General features: G+C 52.4%; 1 protein-coding gene across 1 annotated transcript in view; it reads right to left on the bottom strand.

Annotated features, from left to right (window-relative positions):
- The window catches only part of LOC135543292 (BCL-6 corepressor-like), a 114,073-nt gene that overhangs the window by 47,301 nt on the left and 48,708 nt on the right, over positions 1-18,064 (bottom strand). The window contains 2 exon segments of the mRNA XM_064970449.1: positions 4,321-4,466; positions 4,612-4,778. Of these exon segments, the coding sequence (XP_064826521.1) occupies positions 4,321-4,466; positions 4,612-4,778 (313 nt within the window).

Genomic DNA, 18,064 nt, shown 5'->3' on the forward strand with positions numbered 1-18,064 from the left:
CAGAGAGGGAAGAGAGAGGAGAGTCCAGAGAGGGGGGAGAGAGAGGAGAGTACAGAGGAGGGAAGAGAGAGAGGAGAGTCCAGAGAGGGGAGAGAGAGGAGAGTCCAGAGGAGGGAAGAGAGAGGAGAGTCCAGAGGGGGAAGGGAGAGAGGAGAGTCCAGAGGAGGGAAGAGAGAGAGGAGAGTCCAGAGAGGGGAGAGAGAGAAGAGAGTCCAGAGAGGGGAGAGAGAGGAGAGCGCAGAGAGGGGAAGAGAGAGAGGAGAGTCCAGAGAGGGAAGAGAGAGAGGAGAGTCCAGAGGAGGGAAGAGAGAGGAGAGTACAGAGGGGGAAGGGAGAGAGGAGAGTCCAGAGGAGGGAGAGAGAGGAGAGTCCAGAGAGGGGAGAGAGAGAAGAGAGTCCAGAGAGGGGAGAGAGAGGAGAGCGCAGAGAGGGGAGAGAGAGGAGAGCGCAGAGAGGGAAGAGAGGGAGGAGAGTCCAGAGAGGGAAGAGAGAGAGAGAGAGAGGAGAGTCCAGGGAGGGAGGAGAGAGAGGAGAGTCCAGAGAGGGAAGAGAGAGAGGAGTCCAGAGAGGGAAGAGAGAGAGGAGAGTACAGAGGAGGGAAGAGAGAGAGGAGAGTACAGAGGAGGGAAGAGAAAGAGCAGAGTCCAGAGGAGGGAAGAGAGAGAGGAGAGTCCAGAAATGGGAAGAGAGCGAGGAGAGTCCAGAGAGGGAAGAGAGAGAGAGAGGAGAGTCCAGGGAGGGAGGAGAGAGAGGAGAGTCCAGGGAGGGAGGAGAGAGAGGAGAGTCCAGGGAGGGAGGAGAGAGAGGAGAGTCCAGGGAGGGAGGAGAGAGAGGAGAGTCCAGAGGAGGGAGGAGAGAGAGGAGAGTCCAGAGAGGGAAGAGAGAGAGGAGAGTACAGAGAGGGAAGAGAGAGAGGAGAGTCCAGGGAGGGACGAGAGAGAGGAGAGTCCAGAGAGGGAAGAGAGTCCAGAGGAGGGAAGAGAGGGAAGAGAGTCCAGAGGAGGGAAGAGAGGGAAGAGAGTCCAGAGAGGGAAGAGAGAGAGAAAAGTCCAGAGAGGGAAGAGAGAGAGGAGAGTCCAGAGAGAGAGAGGAGAGTCCAGAGGAGGGGAGAGAGAGAGGAGAGTCCAGGGAGGGAAGAGAGAAAGGAGAGTCCAGGGAGGGAAGAGAGAGAGGAGAGTCCCGGGAAGGAAGAGAGAGGGGAGAGTCCAGAGATGGGAGAGAGAGAGGAGAGTCCAGGGAGAGAAGAGAGAGGGGAGAGTCCAGAGAGGGAAGAGAGTCCAGAGGAGGGAAGAGAGGCAGCAGAATACAGGGCGGGAAGAGAGAAAGGAGAGTCCAGGGAGGGAAGAGAGAGAGGAGAGACCAGAGAGGGGAGAGAGAGAGGAGAGTCCAGGGAGGGAAGATAGGAGAGTCCAGAGAGAGGGAAGAGAGTCCAGAGGAGGGAAGAGAGAAAGGATAGTCCAGAGAGGGAAGAGAGAGAGAGAAAGAGGAGAGTCCAGAGAGAGGAGAGTCCAGAGGAGGGAAGAGAGAGAGGAGAGACTAGAGAGGGGAGAGAGAGAGAGAGGAGAGTCCAGGGAGGGAAGAGAGGAGAGTCCAGAGAGAGGGAAGAGAGTCCAGAGGAGGGAAGAGAGAGAGGAGAGACTAGAGAGGGGAGAGTCCAGCGAGGGAAGAGAGAGGATAGTCCAGAGAGGGAAGAGAGAGAGGAGAGTCCAGAGAGAGAGAGGAGAGTCCAGAGAGAAGGAAGAGAGTCCAGAGGAGGGAAGAGAGAAAGAGAGGAGAGTCCAGAGAGAGGAGAGTCCAGAGGAGGGAAGAGAGAGAGGAGAGACCAGAGAGGGGAGAGAGAGAGGAGAGTCCAGAGAGGGAAGAGAGAGAGGAGAGTCCAGAGAGGGAAGAGAGAGAGGAGAGTCCAGAGGAGGGAAGAGAGAAAGGATAGTCCAGAGAGGGAAGAGAGAGAGAGAGGAGATTCCAGGGAGGGAGGAGAGAGAGGAGAGTCCAGAGAGGGGAGAGGGGAGTCAGAGAGGGGGAGAGAGGAGAGTCCAGAGGAGAGAGAGAGAGGAGAGTCCAGAGGAGGGGAGAGAGAGGAGAGTCCAGAGAGAGGGAAGAGAGTCCAGAGGAGGGAAGAGAGAAAGGATAGTCCAGAGAGGGAAGAGAAGGAGATTCCAGGGAGGGAGGAGAGAGGAGAGTCCAGAGAGGGAAGAGAGAGGGAGTCCAGAGAGGGAGAGAGAGGAGAGTCAGAGAGAGAGAGGAGAGTCCAGAGAGGGGAGAGAGAAAGGATAGTCCAGAGAGGGAAGAGAGAGAGAGAGGAGAGTCCAGAGAGAGAGAGGAGAGTCCAGAGAGAGAGAGGAGAGTCCAGAGAGAGAGAGGAGAGTCCAGAGAGGGGAGAGAGAAAGGAGAGACCAGAGAGGGAAGAGAGAGAGAGGAGAGTCCAGAGAGGAGAGTCCAGAGGAGGGAAGAGAGAGAGGAGAGACCAGAGAGGGAGAGAGAGAGGAGAGTCCAGGGAGGGAAGAGAGAGGAGAGTTCAGGGAGGGAAGAGAGAGAGATGAGAGTCAAGTCAGGGAGGAGGGGCAGAAAGGCTAGAGGGAAGAGAGGGAGGAGAAGACAGGGAGGGAGGAGAGGACAAGGAGGGAGGGAGTGCTCCTAGTGGGTTCTGGGGTGCTCCTAGTGGGCAGGCTTATGTAAAATAGTATCAACTCATCAACACTTGAGGATTAGTGAGTGGAGAGAGGCAGAGAGGGCTGGAGCTGAAGCAGCAGTGTGAGCCACTGTGGAATTGAACTGAAGGGGGAAATTCTAATCCACCCCTTTTGCCTAAATGAATTGGATTTGTTGTGCGTTTTCTCTCTCTCTATGGGAAGCACAGATCAGGTTAGGTGAGTGGAGTGAACTAGGCACCGTTTGGCATTCGCTGCTGGAGTGTGTATAAGAGGAGGAAAGTGTGTGTGTGTGTGTGTGTGTGTGTGTGTGTGTGTGTGTGTGTGTGTGTGTGTGTGTGTGTGTGTGTGTGTGTGTGTGTGTGTGCGTGCGTGCGTGCGTGCGTGCGTGCGTGCGTGTGTGAGTGAGTGTGAGTGTGTGTGTGCGCCAGAGCAGGGCTGATTAATAATGCCCTGAAATAGCCGGGGAGGAGAACGGATGGAGGGAGGAAGAGAGGGAGGGAGAGAGAGAGGCAGGGAGGAAGAGAGAGAGAGGAAGAGAGGGAGGGAGGAAGAGAGAGAGAGAGGGAGAGAGGGATGCTTGCTCACTGAGGTTCTCTCAAGCACTCAATGGAACTCTGTCCTCTACTTCCCCTTGGTATATCTCCTCACCATCCATTTAAACTGTGTGGTGCCTGGGCGTGTGTGTGTGTCTGTGTGTGTGTAATGAGGCCGTCAGTTCCCTGTCCTGGCCCCTAGAAATCGCTGTGTTGGGCCAGAGCCAGAACACACGTAGGCAAAGCCGTGTTTTAAAAGTTTGTCATTGATCCAATCGCCGGTGACTTTTTTTTATCGTCCCCACCAACGACCTCCCTGACGTCCCCACCAACGACCTCCCTGACGTCCCCACCAACGACCTCCCTGACGTCCCCACCAACGACCTCCCTGACGTCCCCACCAACGACCTCCCTGACGTCCCCACCAACGACCTCCCTGACGACCCCACCAACGACCTCCCTGACGACCCCACCAACGACCTCCCTGACGACCCCACCAACGACCTCCCTGACGACCCCACCAACGACCTCCCTGACGTCCCCACCAACGACCTCCCTGACGTCCCCACCAACGACCTCCCTGACGTCCCCAACAACGACCTCCCTGACGACCCCAACAACAACCTCCCTGACGGCACCCACCAACAACTCCCTGACGACCCCAACAACGACCTCCCTGACGGCACCTACCAACGACCTCCCTGACGTCCCCACCAACGACCTCCCTGACGTCCCCACCAACCATCTCCCTGACGTCCCCACCAACGACCTCCCTGACGTCCCCACCAACGACCTCCCTGACGACCCCCAACGACCTCCCTGACGTCCCCACCAACGACCTCCCTGACGTCCCCACCAACGACCTCCCTGACGACCCCACCAACGACCTCCATGACGGCAGTCTCTGACTGAAGTATGTAGTGAACATAGAACAGTGGAAGTATTCCGTTTGAGTCGTCAGGCAACCTCTCTCCCCCTCACTGCACCGCTCACAAGGGCCAGCCCTTAGAGGACGACCCCTCTACAGCTGATGCTAAGTAACCTGATAGTGGGGTAACGCGGGGCAACTCCCGAGGATGATACTGTGTCCCCCACAGATAAGGAACACACACACACCATCTCTAAAGCAGTCTCACCAGAGAGGAATCCCTCCATGCCGTGGGAGTGTGTCATGCGGAGGAGGCTGCGGCCAGAGTACGTAGCCAGGGTTGGGTCAGCTCCGTAGGACAGCAGCAGACGGACCACTTCCAGATGGTCATTCTCCACTGCGTCATGGAGGGGCCTGGGGGGGAGGGAGACAGACACGCCACACACACACTCGCAGTATGTACAGAGCCTTGGAAGGAAATTGTCCATGTCCATATGTCTGGCCTGTGTGTTAGTGAGAGAGAAAGTGAGTGTCCATGCTTAAGTGTGTGTGTGTCTACCTGGTGCCTTCCTGGGCGCTACAGTTGACGTCGGCACCGTGCTCCAGCAGGTGCTGAGTGATAGCAAGCCAGCCACGTGCACATGCCTCGTGCAGCGCACAGTAGCCCGCGTTGTCACGGTGATTGACGTCACACACCCTGTTCTCCAGGCAGTACAGCACTACATCCTAGATAGGGCACAGAGAATAGAGGGGTTAGGGTCTCCACAGACAGGGGACAGAGGGGTTAGGGTCTCCACAGACAGGGGACAGAGGGGTTAGGGTCTCCACAGACAGGGGACAGAGGGGTTAGGGTCTCCACAGACAGGAAACAGAGGGGTTAGGGTCTCCACAGACAGGGGACAGAGGGGTTAGGGTCTCCACAGACAGGAAACAGAGGGGTTAGGGTCTCCACTGACAGGGGACCGAGGGGTTAGGGTCTCCACTGACAGGGGACCGAGGGGTTAGGGTCTCCACAGACAGGGGACCGAGGGGTTAGGGTCTCCACAGACAGGGGACAGAGGGGTTAGGGTCTCCACAGACAGGGGACCGAGGGGTTAGGGTCTCCACAGACAGGAGACCGAGGGGTTAGGGTCTCCACAGACAGGAGACCGAGGGGTTAGGGTCTCCACAGACAGGGGACCGAGGGGTTAGGGTCTCCACAGACAGGGGACCGAGGGGTTAGGGTCTCCACAGACAGGAGACCGAGGGGTTAGGGTCTCCACAGACAGGGGACAGAGGGGTTAGGGTCTCCACAGACAGGGGACCGAGGGGTTAGGGTCTCCACAGACAGGAGACCGAGGGGTTAGGGTCTCCACAGACAGGAGACCGAGGGGTTAGGGTCTCCACAGACAGGGGACCGAGGGGTTAGGGTCTCCACAGACAGGAGACCGAGGGGTTAGGGTCTCCACAGACAGGAGACCGAGGGGTTAGGGTCTCCACAGACAGGGGACAGAGGGGTTAGGGTCTCCACAGACAGGAAACAGAGGGGTTAGGGTCTCCACTGACAGGGGACCGAGGGGTTAGGGTCTCCACAGACAGGGGACAGAGGGGTTAGGGTCTCCACAGACAGGGGACCGAGGGGTTAGGGTCTCCACAGACAGGGGACAGAGGGGTTAGGGTCTCCACAGACAGGGGACAGAGGGGTTAGGGTCTCCACAGACAGGGGACAGAGGGGTTAGGGTCTCCACAGACAGGGGACAGAGGGGTTAGGGTCTCCACAGACAGGGGACAGAGGGGTTAGGGTCTCCACAGACAGGAAACAGAGGGGTTAGGGTCTCCACAGACAGGGGACAGAGGGGTTAGGGTCTCCACAGACAGGAGACAGAGGGGTTAGGGTCTCCACAGACAGGAAACAGAGGGGTTAGGGTCTCCACTGACAGGGGACCGAGGGGTTAGGGTCTCCACAGACAGGGGACCGAGGGGTTAGGGTCTCCACAGACAGGAGACCGAGGGGTTAGGGTCTCCACAGACAGGAGACCGAGGGGTTAGGGTCTCCACAGACAGGGGACCGAGGGGTTAGGGTCTCCACAGACAGGCGACCGAGGGGTTAGGGTCTCCACAGACAGGGGACAGAGGGGTTAGGGTCTCCACAGACAGGAGACCGAGGGGTTAGGGTCTCCACAGACAGGGGACAGAGGGGTTAGGGTCTCCACAGACAGGGGACCGAGGGGTTAGGGTCTCCACAGACAGGAGACCGAGGGGTTAGGGTCTCCACAGACAGGAGACCGAGGGGTTAGGGTCTCCACAGACAGGGGACCGAGGGGTTAGGGTCTCCACAGACAGGAGACCGAGGGGTTAGGGTCTCCACAGACAGGAGACCGAGGGGTTAGGGTCTCCACAGACAGGGGACAGAGGGGTTAGGGTCTCCACAGACAGGAAACAGAGGGGTTAGGGTCTCCACAGACAGGGGACCGAGGGGTTAGGGTCTCCACAGACAGGGGACAGAGGGGTTAGGGTCTCCACAGACAGGGGACAGAGGGGTTAGGGTCTCCACAGACAGGGGACGGAGGGGTTAGGGTCTCCACAGACAGGTGACAGAGGGGTTAGGGTCTCCACAGACAGGGGACAGAGGGGTTAGGGTCTCCACAGACAGGGGACCGAGGGGTTAGGGTCTCCACAGACAGGGGACCGAGGGGTTAGGGTCTCCACAGACAGGGGACCGAGGGGTTAGGGTCTCCACAGACAGGGGACCGAGGGGTTAGGGTCTCCACAGACAGGGGACCGAGGGGTTAGGGTCTCCACAGACAGGGGACAGAGGGGTTAGGGTCTCCACAGACAGGAGACCGAGGGGTTAGGGTCTCCACAGACAGGTGACAGAGGGGTTAGGGTCTCCACAGACAGGGGACCGAGGGGTTAGGGTCTCCACAGACAGGAGACCGAGGGGTTAGGGTCTCCACAGACAGGAGACCGAGGGGTTAGGGTCTCCACAGACAGGTGACAGAGGGGTTAGGGTCTCCACAGACAGGGGACAGAGGGGTTAGGGTCTCCACAGACAGAAGACCGAAGGGTTAGGGTCTCCACAGACAGGGGGCAGAGGGGTTAGGGTCTCCACAGACAGGGGACAGAGGGGTTAGGGTCTCCACAGACAGGTGACAGAGGGGTTAGGGTCTCCACAGACAGGGGACAGAGGGGTTAGGGTCTCCACAGACAGGGGACAGAGGGGTTAGGGTCTCCACAGACAGGAGACCGAGGGGTTAGGGTCTCCACAGACAGGAGACAGAGGGGTTAGGGTCTCCTCTAACCCCTCTGTATCAGACTGACTCAACCCTACCTAGACCCTGTGTTATTCCTCAGGATAGTACCTATACACTATCTGTATCAGACTGACTCAACCCTACCTAGACCCTGTGTTATTCCTCAGTATAGTACATACTACACTATCTGTATCAGACTGACTCAACCCTACCTAGACCCTGTGTTATTCCTCAGTATAGTACCACTATCTGTATCAGACTGACTCAACCCTACCTAGACCCTGTGTTATTCCTCAGGATAGTACCACTATCTGTATCAGACTGACTCAACCCTACCTAGACCCTGTGTTATTCCTCAGTATGGTACCTACTACACTATCTGTATCAGACTGACTCAACCCTACCTAGACCCTGTGTTATTCCTCAGGATAGTACCTATACACTATCTGTATCAGACTGACTCAACCCTACCTAGACCCTGTGTTATTCCTCAGTATAGTACATACTACACTATCTGTATCAGACTGACTCAACCCTACCTAGACCCTGTGTTATTCCTCAGTATAGTACCACTATCTGTATCAGACTGACTCAACCCTACCTAGACCCTGTGTTATTCCTCAGGATAGTACCACTATCTGTATCAGACTGACTCAACCCTACCTAGACCCTGTGTTATTCCTCAGTATGGTACCTACTACACTATCTGTATCAGACTGACTCAACCCTACCTAGACCCTGTGTTATTCCTCAGGATAGTACCTATACACTATCTGTATCAGACTGACTCAACCCTACCTAGACCCTGTGTTATTCCTCAGTATAGTACCACTATCTGTATCAGACTGACTCAACCCTACCTAGACCCTGTGTTATTCCTCAGTATAGTACCTACTACACTATCTGTATCAGACTGACTCAACCCTACCTAGACCCTGTGTTATTCCTCAGTATAGTACCTACTACACTATCTGTATCAGACTGACTCAACCCTACCTAGACCCTGTGTTATTCCTCAGTATAGTACCTACTACACTATCTGTATCAGACTGACTCAACCCTACCTAGACCCTGTGTTATTCCTCAGTATAGTACCTACTACACTATCTGTATCAGACTGACTCAACCCTACCTAGACCCTGTGTTATTCCTCAGGATAGTACCTACTACACTATCTGTATCAGACTGACTCAACCCTACCTAGACCCTGTGTTATTCCTCAGGATAGTACCTATACACTATCTGTATCAGACTGACTCAACCCTACCTAGACCCTGTGTTATTCCTCAGTATAGTACCTACTACACTATCTGTATCAGACTGACTCAACCCTACCTAGACCCTGTGTTATTCCTCAGGATAGTACCTACTACACTATCTGTATCAGACTGACTCAACCCTACCTAGAACCTCTTAGCCAGTCCTAATATCAAGTACATACTACACTATCTGTATCAGACTGACTCAACCCTACCTAGAACCTCTTAGCCAGTCCTAATATCAAGTACCTACTACACTATCTGTATCAGACTGACTCAACACTACCTAGACCCTGTGTTATTCCTCAGGATAGTACCTACTACACTATCTGTATCAGACTGACTCAACCCTACCTAGAACCTCTTAGCCAGTCCTAATATCAAGTACATACTACACTATCTGTATCAGACTGACTCAACCCTACCTAGACCCTGTGTTATTCCTCAGTATAGTACCTACTACACTATCTGTATCAGACTGACTCAACCCTACCTAGACCCTGTGTTATTCCTCAGTATAGTACCTACTACACTATCTGTATCAGACTGACTCAACCCTACCTAGACCCTGTGTTATTCCTCAGTATAGTACCTACTACACTATCTGTATCAGACTGACTCAACCCTACCTAGACCCTGTGTTATTCCTCAGTATAGTACCTACTACACTATCTGTATCAGACTGACTCAACCCTACCTAGACCCTGTGTTATTCCTCAGTATAGTACCTACTACACTATCTGTATCAGACTGACTCAACCCTACCTAGACCCTGTGTTATTCCTCAGGATAGTACCACTATCTGTATCAGACTGACTCAACCCTACCTAGACCCTGTGTTATTCCTCAGTATAGTACCACTATCTGTATCAGACTGACTCAACCCTACCTAGACCCTGTGTTATTCCTCAGGATAGTACCACTATCTGTATCAGACTGACTCAACCCTACCTAGACCATGTGTTATTCCTCAGTATAGTATTACTATCTGTATCAGACTGACTCAACCCTACCTAGAACCTCTTAGCCAGTCCTAATATCAAGTACATACTACACTATCTGTATCAGACTGACTCAACCCTACCTAGACCCTGTGTTATTCCTCAGTATAGTACTACTATCTGTATCAGACTGACTCAACCCTACCTAGACCCCGTGTTATTCCTCAGTATAGTACCACTATCTGTATCAGACTGACTCAACCCTACCTAGACCCTGTGTTATTCCTCAGGATAGTACCACTATCTGTATCAGACTGACTCAACCCTACCTAGACCCTGTGTTATTCCTCAGTATAGTACCTACTACACTATCTGTATCAGACTGACTCAACCCTACCTAGACCCTGTGTTATTCCTCAGGATAGTACCACTATCTGTATCAGACTGACTCAACCCTACCTAGACCCTGTGTTATTCCTCAGTATAGTACCACTATCTGTATCAGACTGACTCAACCCTACCTAGACCCCGTGTTATTCCTCAGGATAGTACCACTATCTGTATCAGACTGACTCAACCCTACCTAGACCCTGTGTTATTCCTCAGTATAGTATTACTATCTGTATCAGACTGACTCAACCCTACCTAGAACCTCTTAGCCAGTCCTAATATCAAGTACCTACTACACTATCTGTATCAGACTGACTCAACCCTACCTAGACCCTGTGTTATTCCTCAGTATAGTACCACTATCTGTATCAGACTGACTCAACACTACCTAGCCCCTCTTAGCCAGTCCTTCTAATATCAGAAGATGGTGTCCAAGAGAGATCAAACTGGAACTGGTCCAGAGAACTGGATCTGTGTGGTTCTCATCCCTCATCCTCTCAACCAGGGCAGTGGAAGGTAAGCCATTACAGGAGCCTCCGCTCTGATTCCCATCTCTATGCAAATGCTGTGGAGGGTCGCCGAGCCTTTCATTTTTCAATAAGTCTTATCAAACGGCTGCCTGGGCGGCTCAAAATAGCCCAGTCAATCTGTCCCTCCTGAACGGTCCCATACATTTTCTACTAACATCTGGTAATGGATTTGGATGGCTGTGTGTGATGGCTCAGGCTGGCCAGTTATGGACCATATCCACAATGGCTGTGCAGTTGCTCATAAAAACCTGGGATTCTGAGCTACTGGAGAGTATGTTTGAGCCGGAATGCTTCCTAGCAGAGAGCTTCTTTAACCCAACAGCAGGGAAGCAGGGGACATTAAATTGTTTCTCCCCACCCAACTCCATTCAGTAAAGGGGATTAAACCAAATTGAATTCAGGTTTGGAATAAAAAAAAACTGGCAATTATTTTTCCATTGAGGAGGGATTCAATTTCATTTCACTTACTTTCACTTTCTGTGCCTGGCCTTATGAGTTAAGAGGATACTTCGTGATTTTGGCAATGAGGCCCTTCATTTACTTCCCCAGCCTCAGATGAACTTGTGGATACCAGTTGTATGTTTGAGTCCAGTATGAAGGACGTTAGAGGTAGACACTTCTAGGCATTGCGATAACTCTAGTTGGCTATTACAGTTGCGCTAGTTAGCAACTTCGTTCAAACCGCATGCGGAGACATATACACGGTATCCACGAGTTCTTTCAACTCCTGGGAAACATTGAAGTATCCCTTTAACATGACTCATGTCATGAGTCACAGTGGCAAAGAATTAGAATTAATTGCAATTCTATAGACAGTTTACTGACTCCAAGGCCTTACCAAAGCAAGGTGACTATGGCTAACACAATGAGAATATTTGTTTTATTAATATAACCTTTATTGAACTAGGCAAGTCAGCTAAGAACAAATTCTTATTTACAATGACGGCCTACCAAAAGGCTAAAGGACAACTGCGGGGACGGGGGTAGGGATTAAAAATGTAAATATAGGACAAAACACACATCACGACGAGACACCACTACATAAAGAGAGACCTAAGACAACAACATAGTGTAATGAAACAGGCAGGGAGCAGGTCTCGTACCCTCGACCTTCGAGCCCGAAGTCCAGCGTGTTATAGACTGTGCCGCAAAAGCATGCTCGTGCGGCAGGGTCGATTTCCGCGCTTATAAACCAATGGTGGTTACACTACTCCCTCCTTTCAAAGAGTGCGTTCTCGCGCTAGCTAGCTACTCTACGTCTTACAGGAACGTGCTCACCGGCCAAGCACACGCACTGTCGTGGATGCAAGGTCCGATCACTTCTGACACAAATGTAACAAACAGCAGGGAGCAGGTCTCGAACCCTCCACCTTCTAGCCGGAGGTCCGGGGCGCGATTTCAGCGTTTATAGACCCAGGGTTGTTACAAAAGCATAGCATATGAATGTATATACCTGAAAAGTTCTCGATAACGGAAATATGTAGTCCTGTAGTATATTGTTAATGATAGAATCCAGTCAGAATGAGAACAGCAGAATAAAGCCAATAAGCATCAAGTCGACAGCAGTCTCTCTTCTGTCTATGTGCTCATTTACCCGTGTCAGACAGCGCTGCACGGCGGGCGTCGTTAACAAACCACACACGCCATTCCAGTCAGCCCAGTGTGGCTAGCATCAAACCACACACGCCCTTCCAGTCAGCCCAGTGTGGCTAGCATCAAACCACACACACCATTCCAGTCAGCCCAGTGTGGCTAGCATCAAACCACACACTCCATTCCAGTCAGCCCAGTGTGGCTAGCATCAAACCACACACACCATTCCAGTCAGCCCAGTGTGGCTAGCATCAAACCACACACGCCATTCCAGTCAGCCCAGTGTGGCTAGCATCAAACCACACACGCCCTTCCAGTCAGCCCAGTGTGGCTAGCATCAAACCACACACGCCCTTCCAGCCCTTCCAGTCAGCCCAGTGTGGCTAGCATCAAACCACACACGCCCTTCCAGTCAGCCCAGTGTGGCTAGCATCAAACCACACACGCCCTTCCAGTCAGCCCAGTGTGGCTAGCATCAAACCACACACGCCATTCCAGTCAGCCCAGTGTGGCTAGCATCAAACCACACACGCCCTTCCAGTCAGCCCAGTGTGGCTAGCATCAAACCACACACGCCCTTCCAGTCAGCCCAGTGTGGCTAGCATCAAACCACACACGCCCTTCCAGTCAGCCCAGTGTGGCTAGCATCAAACCACACACGCCCTTCCAGTCAGCCCAGTGTGGCTAGCATCAAACCACACACGCCCTTCCAGTCAGCCCAGTGTGGCTAGCATCAAACCACACACGCCCTTCCAGTCAGCCCAGTGTGGCTAGCATCAAACCACACACGCCATTCCAGTCAGCCCAGTGTGGCTAGCATCAAACCACACACGCCCTTCCAGTCAGCCCAGTGTGGCTAGCATCAAACCACACACGCCATTCCAGTCAGCCCAGTGTGGCTAGCATCAAACCACACACGCCATTCCAGTCAGCCCAGTGTGGCTAGCATCAAACCACACACGCCATTCCAGTCAGCCCAGTGTGGCTAGCATCAAACCACACACGCCCTTCCAGTCAGCCCAGTGTGGCTAGCATCAAACCACACACGCCATTCCAGTCAGCCCAGTGTGGCTAGCATCAAACCACACACGCCCTTCCAGTCAGCCCAGTGTGGCTAGCATCAAACCACACACGCCATTCCAGTCAGCCCAGTGTGGCTAGCATCAAACCACACACGCCATTCCAGTCAGCCCAGTGTGGCTAGCATCAAACCACACACGCCCTTCCAGTCAGCCCAGTGTGGCTAGCATCAAACCACACACGCCCTTCCAGTCAGCCCAGTGTGGCTAGCATCAAACCACACACGCCATTCCAGTCAGCCCAGTGTGGCTAGCATCAAACCACACACGCCCTTCCAGTCAGCCCAGTGTGGCTAGCAGCATCAAACCACACACGCCATTCCAGTCAGCCCAAATCAAACCACACACGCCATTCCAGTCAGCCCAGTGTGGCTAGCATCAAACCACACACGCCATTCCAGTCAGCCCAGTGTGGCTAGCATCAAACCACACACGCCATTCCAGTCAGCCCAGTGTGGCTAGCATCAAACCACACACGCCATTCCAGTCAGCCCAGTGTGGCTAGCATCAAACCACACACGCCCTTCCAGTCAGCCCAGTGTGGCTAGCATCAAACCACACGCGCCATTCCAGTCAGCCCAGTGTGGCTAGCATCAAACCACACACGCCCTTCCAGTCAGCCCAGTGTGGCTAGCATCAAACCACACACGCCATTCCAGTCAGCCCAGTGTGGCTAGCATCAAACCACACACGCCCTTCCAGTCAGCCCAGTGTGGCTAGCATCAAACCACACACGCCATTCCAGTCAGCCCAGTGTGGCTAGCATCAAACCACACACGCCATTCCAGTCAGCCCAGTGTGGCTAGCATCAAACCACACACACCCTTCCAGTCAGCCCAGTGTGGCTAGCATCAAACCACACACGCCCTTCCAGTCAGCCCAGTGTGGCTAGCATCAAACCACACACGCCATTCCAGTCAGCCCAGTGTGGCTAGCATCAAACCACACACGCCATTCCAGTCAGCCCAGTGTGGCTAGCATGAAACCACACACGCCATTCCAGTCAGCCCAGTGTGGCTAGCATCAAACCACACACGCCCTTCCAGTCAGCCCAGTGTGGCTAGCATCAAACCACACACGCCATTCCAGTCAGCCCAGTGTGGCTAGCATCAAACCACACACGCCCTTCCAGTCAGCCCAGTGTGGCTAGCATTAAACCACACACGCCCTTCCAGTCAGCCCAGTGTGGCTAGCATCAAACCACACACGCCATTCCAGTCAGCCCAGTGTGGCTAGCATCAAACCACACACGCCCTTCCAGTCAGCCCAGTGTGGCTAGCATCAAACCACACACGCCCTTCCAGTCAGCCCAGTGTGGCTAGCATCAAACCACACACACAACCCCAGACAAATAGAAGGAACCAGGGTAGCGAAGCGTGGACAGAGAGAGAGGTCCAGAGAAAGAGTGAGAAAGATGGAGACTAGCAGCAGCACTCCACAGAGAGCAGAAACAGACATTAGCATTCAGCTAGCGTAGCGCAGCTTTGACGTGCCCTCCCTCCCGACCCGTATTCATAGAATTCATTCACAGCTCCCCACCGCGGTGCTGTGAGCTGAGCACACACATACACAGAGAAAGTGTATGTATCTTTAGATACAGCGTGGTCGTGTGGCTGCCGTGGCAACAAATGAGTCCAACTCCTGCTACTGCCAGTGCCGTGGCAACTTATGCGCTAAACAGCGAGAGCTGGCATTGCGGTTAGCATGCCTGGTGGACAATAAAATAGACCATAACACAGTACACAGTGATCAAACAACCAGCAGCCCCCACTCTTCTCAAATGGTCTCTTCTCCAAAAAACAGCTCACCAACAGTGCTCAAACATAGACCCTACAGTCCCTCTCCACTCAAACACACTACTTCAACAACAACAACTTCAGCGCTGAAAGCAAACGTGTCCTTCGCCTCATTGCTCAAGAGCTGCTTTATGGATGTCTAACACCGCTGCGCGGCCACCACCAGTCTAGATACTAGTCTACTGCTGTGGTGTGGTAGCCACTAGTCTACTACTGTGGTGTGATAGCTACTAGTCTACTACTATGGTGTGGTAGCCACTAGTCGACTGCTGTGGTGCGGTAGCAACTAGTCTACTACTGTGGTGTGGTAGCTACTAGTCTACTACTGTGGTGAGGTAGCTACTAGTCTACTACTGTGGTGTGGTAGCTACTAGTCGACTGCTGTGGTGTGGTAGCTACTAGTCTACTACTGTGGTGTGGTAGCTACTAGTCTACTGCTGTGGTGTGGTAGCTACTAGTCTACTACTGTGGTGTGGTAGCTACTAGTCTACTACTGTGGTGTGGTAGCTACTAGTCGACTGCTGTGGTGTGGGAGCTACTAGTCTACTGGTGTGGTGTGGTAGCTACTAGTCTACTGCTGTGGTGTGGTAGCTACTAGTCTACTACTGTGGTGTGGTAGCTACTAGTCTACTACTGTGGTGTGGTAGCTACTAGTCTACTGCTGTGGTGTGGTAGCTACTAGTCTACTACTGTGGTGTGGTAGCTACTAGTCTACTACTGTGGTGTGGTAGCTACTAGTCTACTACTGTGGTGTGGTAGCTACTAGTCTACCACTGTGGTGTGGTAGCTACTAGTCTACTACTGTGGTGTGGTAGCTACTAGTCTACTGCTGTGGTGTGGTAGCTACTAGTCTACTGGTGTGGTGTGGTAGCTACTAGTCTACTACTGTGGTGTGGTAGCTACTAGTCTACTACTGTGGTGTGGTAGCTACTAGTCTACTACTGTGGTGTGGTAGCTACTAGTCTACTACTGTGGTGTGGTAGCTACTAGTCTACTGTTGTGGTGTGGTAGCTACTAGTCTACTGGTGTGGTGTGGTAGCTACTAGTCTACTGGTGTGGTGTGGTAGCTACTAGTCTACTGGTGTGGTGTGGTAGCTACTAGTCTACTACTATGGTGTGGTAGCTACTAGTCTACTACTGTGGTGTGGTAGCTACTAGTCTACTACTGTGGTGTGGTAGCTACTAGTCTACTACTGTGGTGTGGTAGCTACTAGTCTACTACTGTGGTGTGGTAGCTACTAGTCTACTACTGTGGTGTGGTAGCTACTAGTCTACTGCTGTGGTGTGGTAGCTACTAGTCTACTGGTGTGGTGTGGTAGCTACTAGTCTACTACTGTGGTGTGGTAGCTACTAGTCTACTACTGTTGTGTGGTAGCTACTAGTCTACTACTGTGGTGTTGTAGCTACTAGTCTACTACTGTGGTGTGGTAGCTACTAGTCTACTACTGTGGTGTGGTAGCTACTAGTCTACTGCTGTGGTGTGGTAGCTACTAGTCTACTGCTGTGGTGTGGTAGCTACTAGTCTACTGGTGTGGTGTGGTAGCTACTAGTCTACTGGTGTGGTAGCTACTAGTCTACTACTATGGTGTGGTAGCTACTAGTCTACTACTATGGTGTGGTAGCTACTAGTCTACTACTGTGGTGTGGTAGCTACTAGTCTACTGCTGTGGTGTGGTAGCTACTAGTCTACTGCTGTGGTGTGGTAGCTACTAGTCTACTGGTGTGGTGTGGTAGCTACTAGTCTACTACTGTGGTGTGGTAGCTACTAGTCTACTACTGTGGTGTGGTAGCTACTAGTCTACTACTGTGGTGTGGTAGCTACTAGTCTACTACTGTGGTGTGGTAGCTACTAGTCTACTACTGTGGTGTGGTAGCTACTAGTCTACTACTGTGGTGCGGTAGCTACTAGTCTACTACTGTGGTGCGGTAGCAACTAGTCTACTACTGTGGTGTGGTAGCTACTAGTCTACTACTGTGGTGTGGTAGCTACTAGTCTACTACTGTGGTGTGGTAGCTACTAGTCTACTACTGTGGTGTGGTAGCCACTAGTCGACTGCTGTGGTGCGGTAGCCACTAGTCTACTACTGTGGTGTGGTAGCTACTAGTCTACTACTGTGGTGTGGTAGCTACTAGTCTACTGTTGTGGTGTGGTAGCTACTAGTCTACTACTGTGGTGTGGTAGCTACTAGTCTACTGCTGTGGTGTGGTAGCTACTAGTCTACTACTGTGGTGTGGTAGCTACTAGTCTACAACTGTGGTGTGGTAGCTACTAGTCTACTACTGTGGTGTGGTAGCTACTAGTCTACTACTGTGGTGTGGTAGCTACTAGTCTACTGCTGTGGTGTGGTAGCTACTAGTCTACTACTGTGGTGTGGTAGCTACTAGTCTACTACTGTGGTGTGGTAGCTACTAGTCTACTACTGTGGTGTGGTAGCTACTAGTCTACTACTGTGGTGTGGTAGCTACTAGTCTACTACTGTGGTGTGGTAGCTACTAGTCTACTACTGTGGTGTGGTAGCTACTAGTCTACTACTGTGGTGTGGTAGCTACTAGTCTACTACTGTGGTGTGGTAGCTACTAGTCTACTGCTGTGGTGTGGTAGCTACGAGTCTACTACTGTGGTGTGGTAGCTACTAGTCTACTACTGTGGTGTGGTAGCTACTAGTCTACTACTGTGGTGTGGTAGCTACTAGTCTACTACTGTGGTGTGGTAGCTACTAGTCTACTACTGTGGTGTGGTAGCTACTAGTCTACTACTGTGGTGTGGTAGCTACTAGTCTACTACTGTGGTGTGGTAGCTACTAGTCTACTACTGTGGTGTGGTAGCTACTAGTCTACTACTGTGGTGTGGTAGCTACTAGTCTACTACTGTGGTGTGGTAGCTACTAGTCTACTGCTGTGGTGTGGTAGCTACTAGTCTACTACTGTGGTGTGGTAGCTACTAGTCTACTACTGTGGTGTGGTAGCTACTAGTCTACTACTGTGGTGTGGTAGCTACTAGTCTACTACTGTGGTGTGGTAGCTACTAGTCTACTGCTGTGGTGTGGTAGCTACTAGTCTACTGCTGTGGTGTGGTAGCTACTAGTCTACTACTGTGGTGTGGTAGCTACTAGTCTACTACTGTGGTGTGGTAGCTACTAGTCTACTACTGTGGTGTGGTAGCTACTAGGCCCAATTCTCCTATGAACGTG

This window comes from Oncorhynchus masou, chromosome 7, assembly GCF_036934945.1.
Source record: "Oncorhynchus masou masou isolate Uvic2021 chromosome 7, UVic_Omas_1.1, whole genome shotgun sequence".
Taxonomy (NCBI): Eukaryota; Metazoa; Chordata; class Actinopteri; order Salmoniformes; family Salmonidae; genus Oncorhynchus; species Oncorhynchus masou.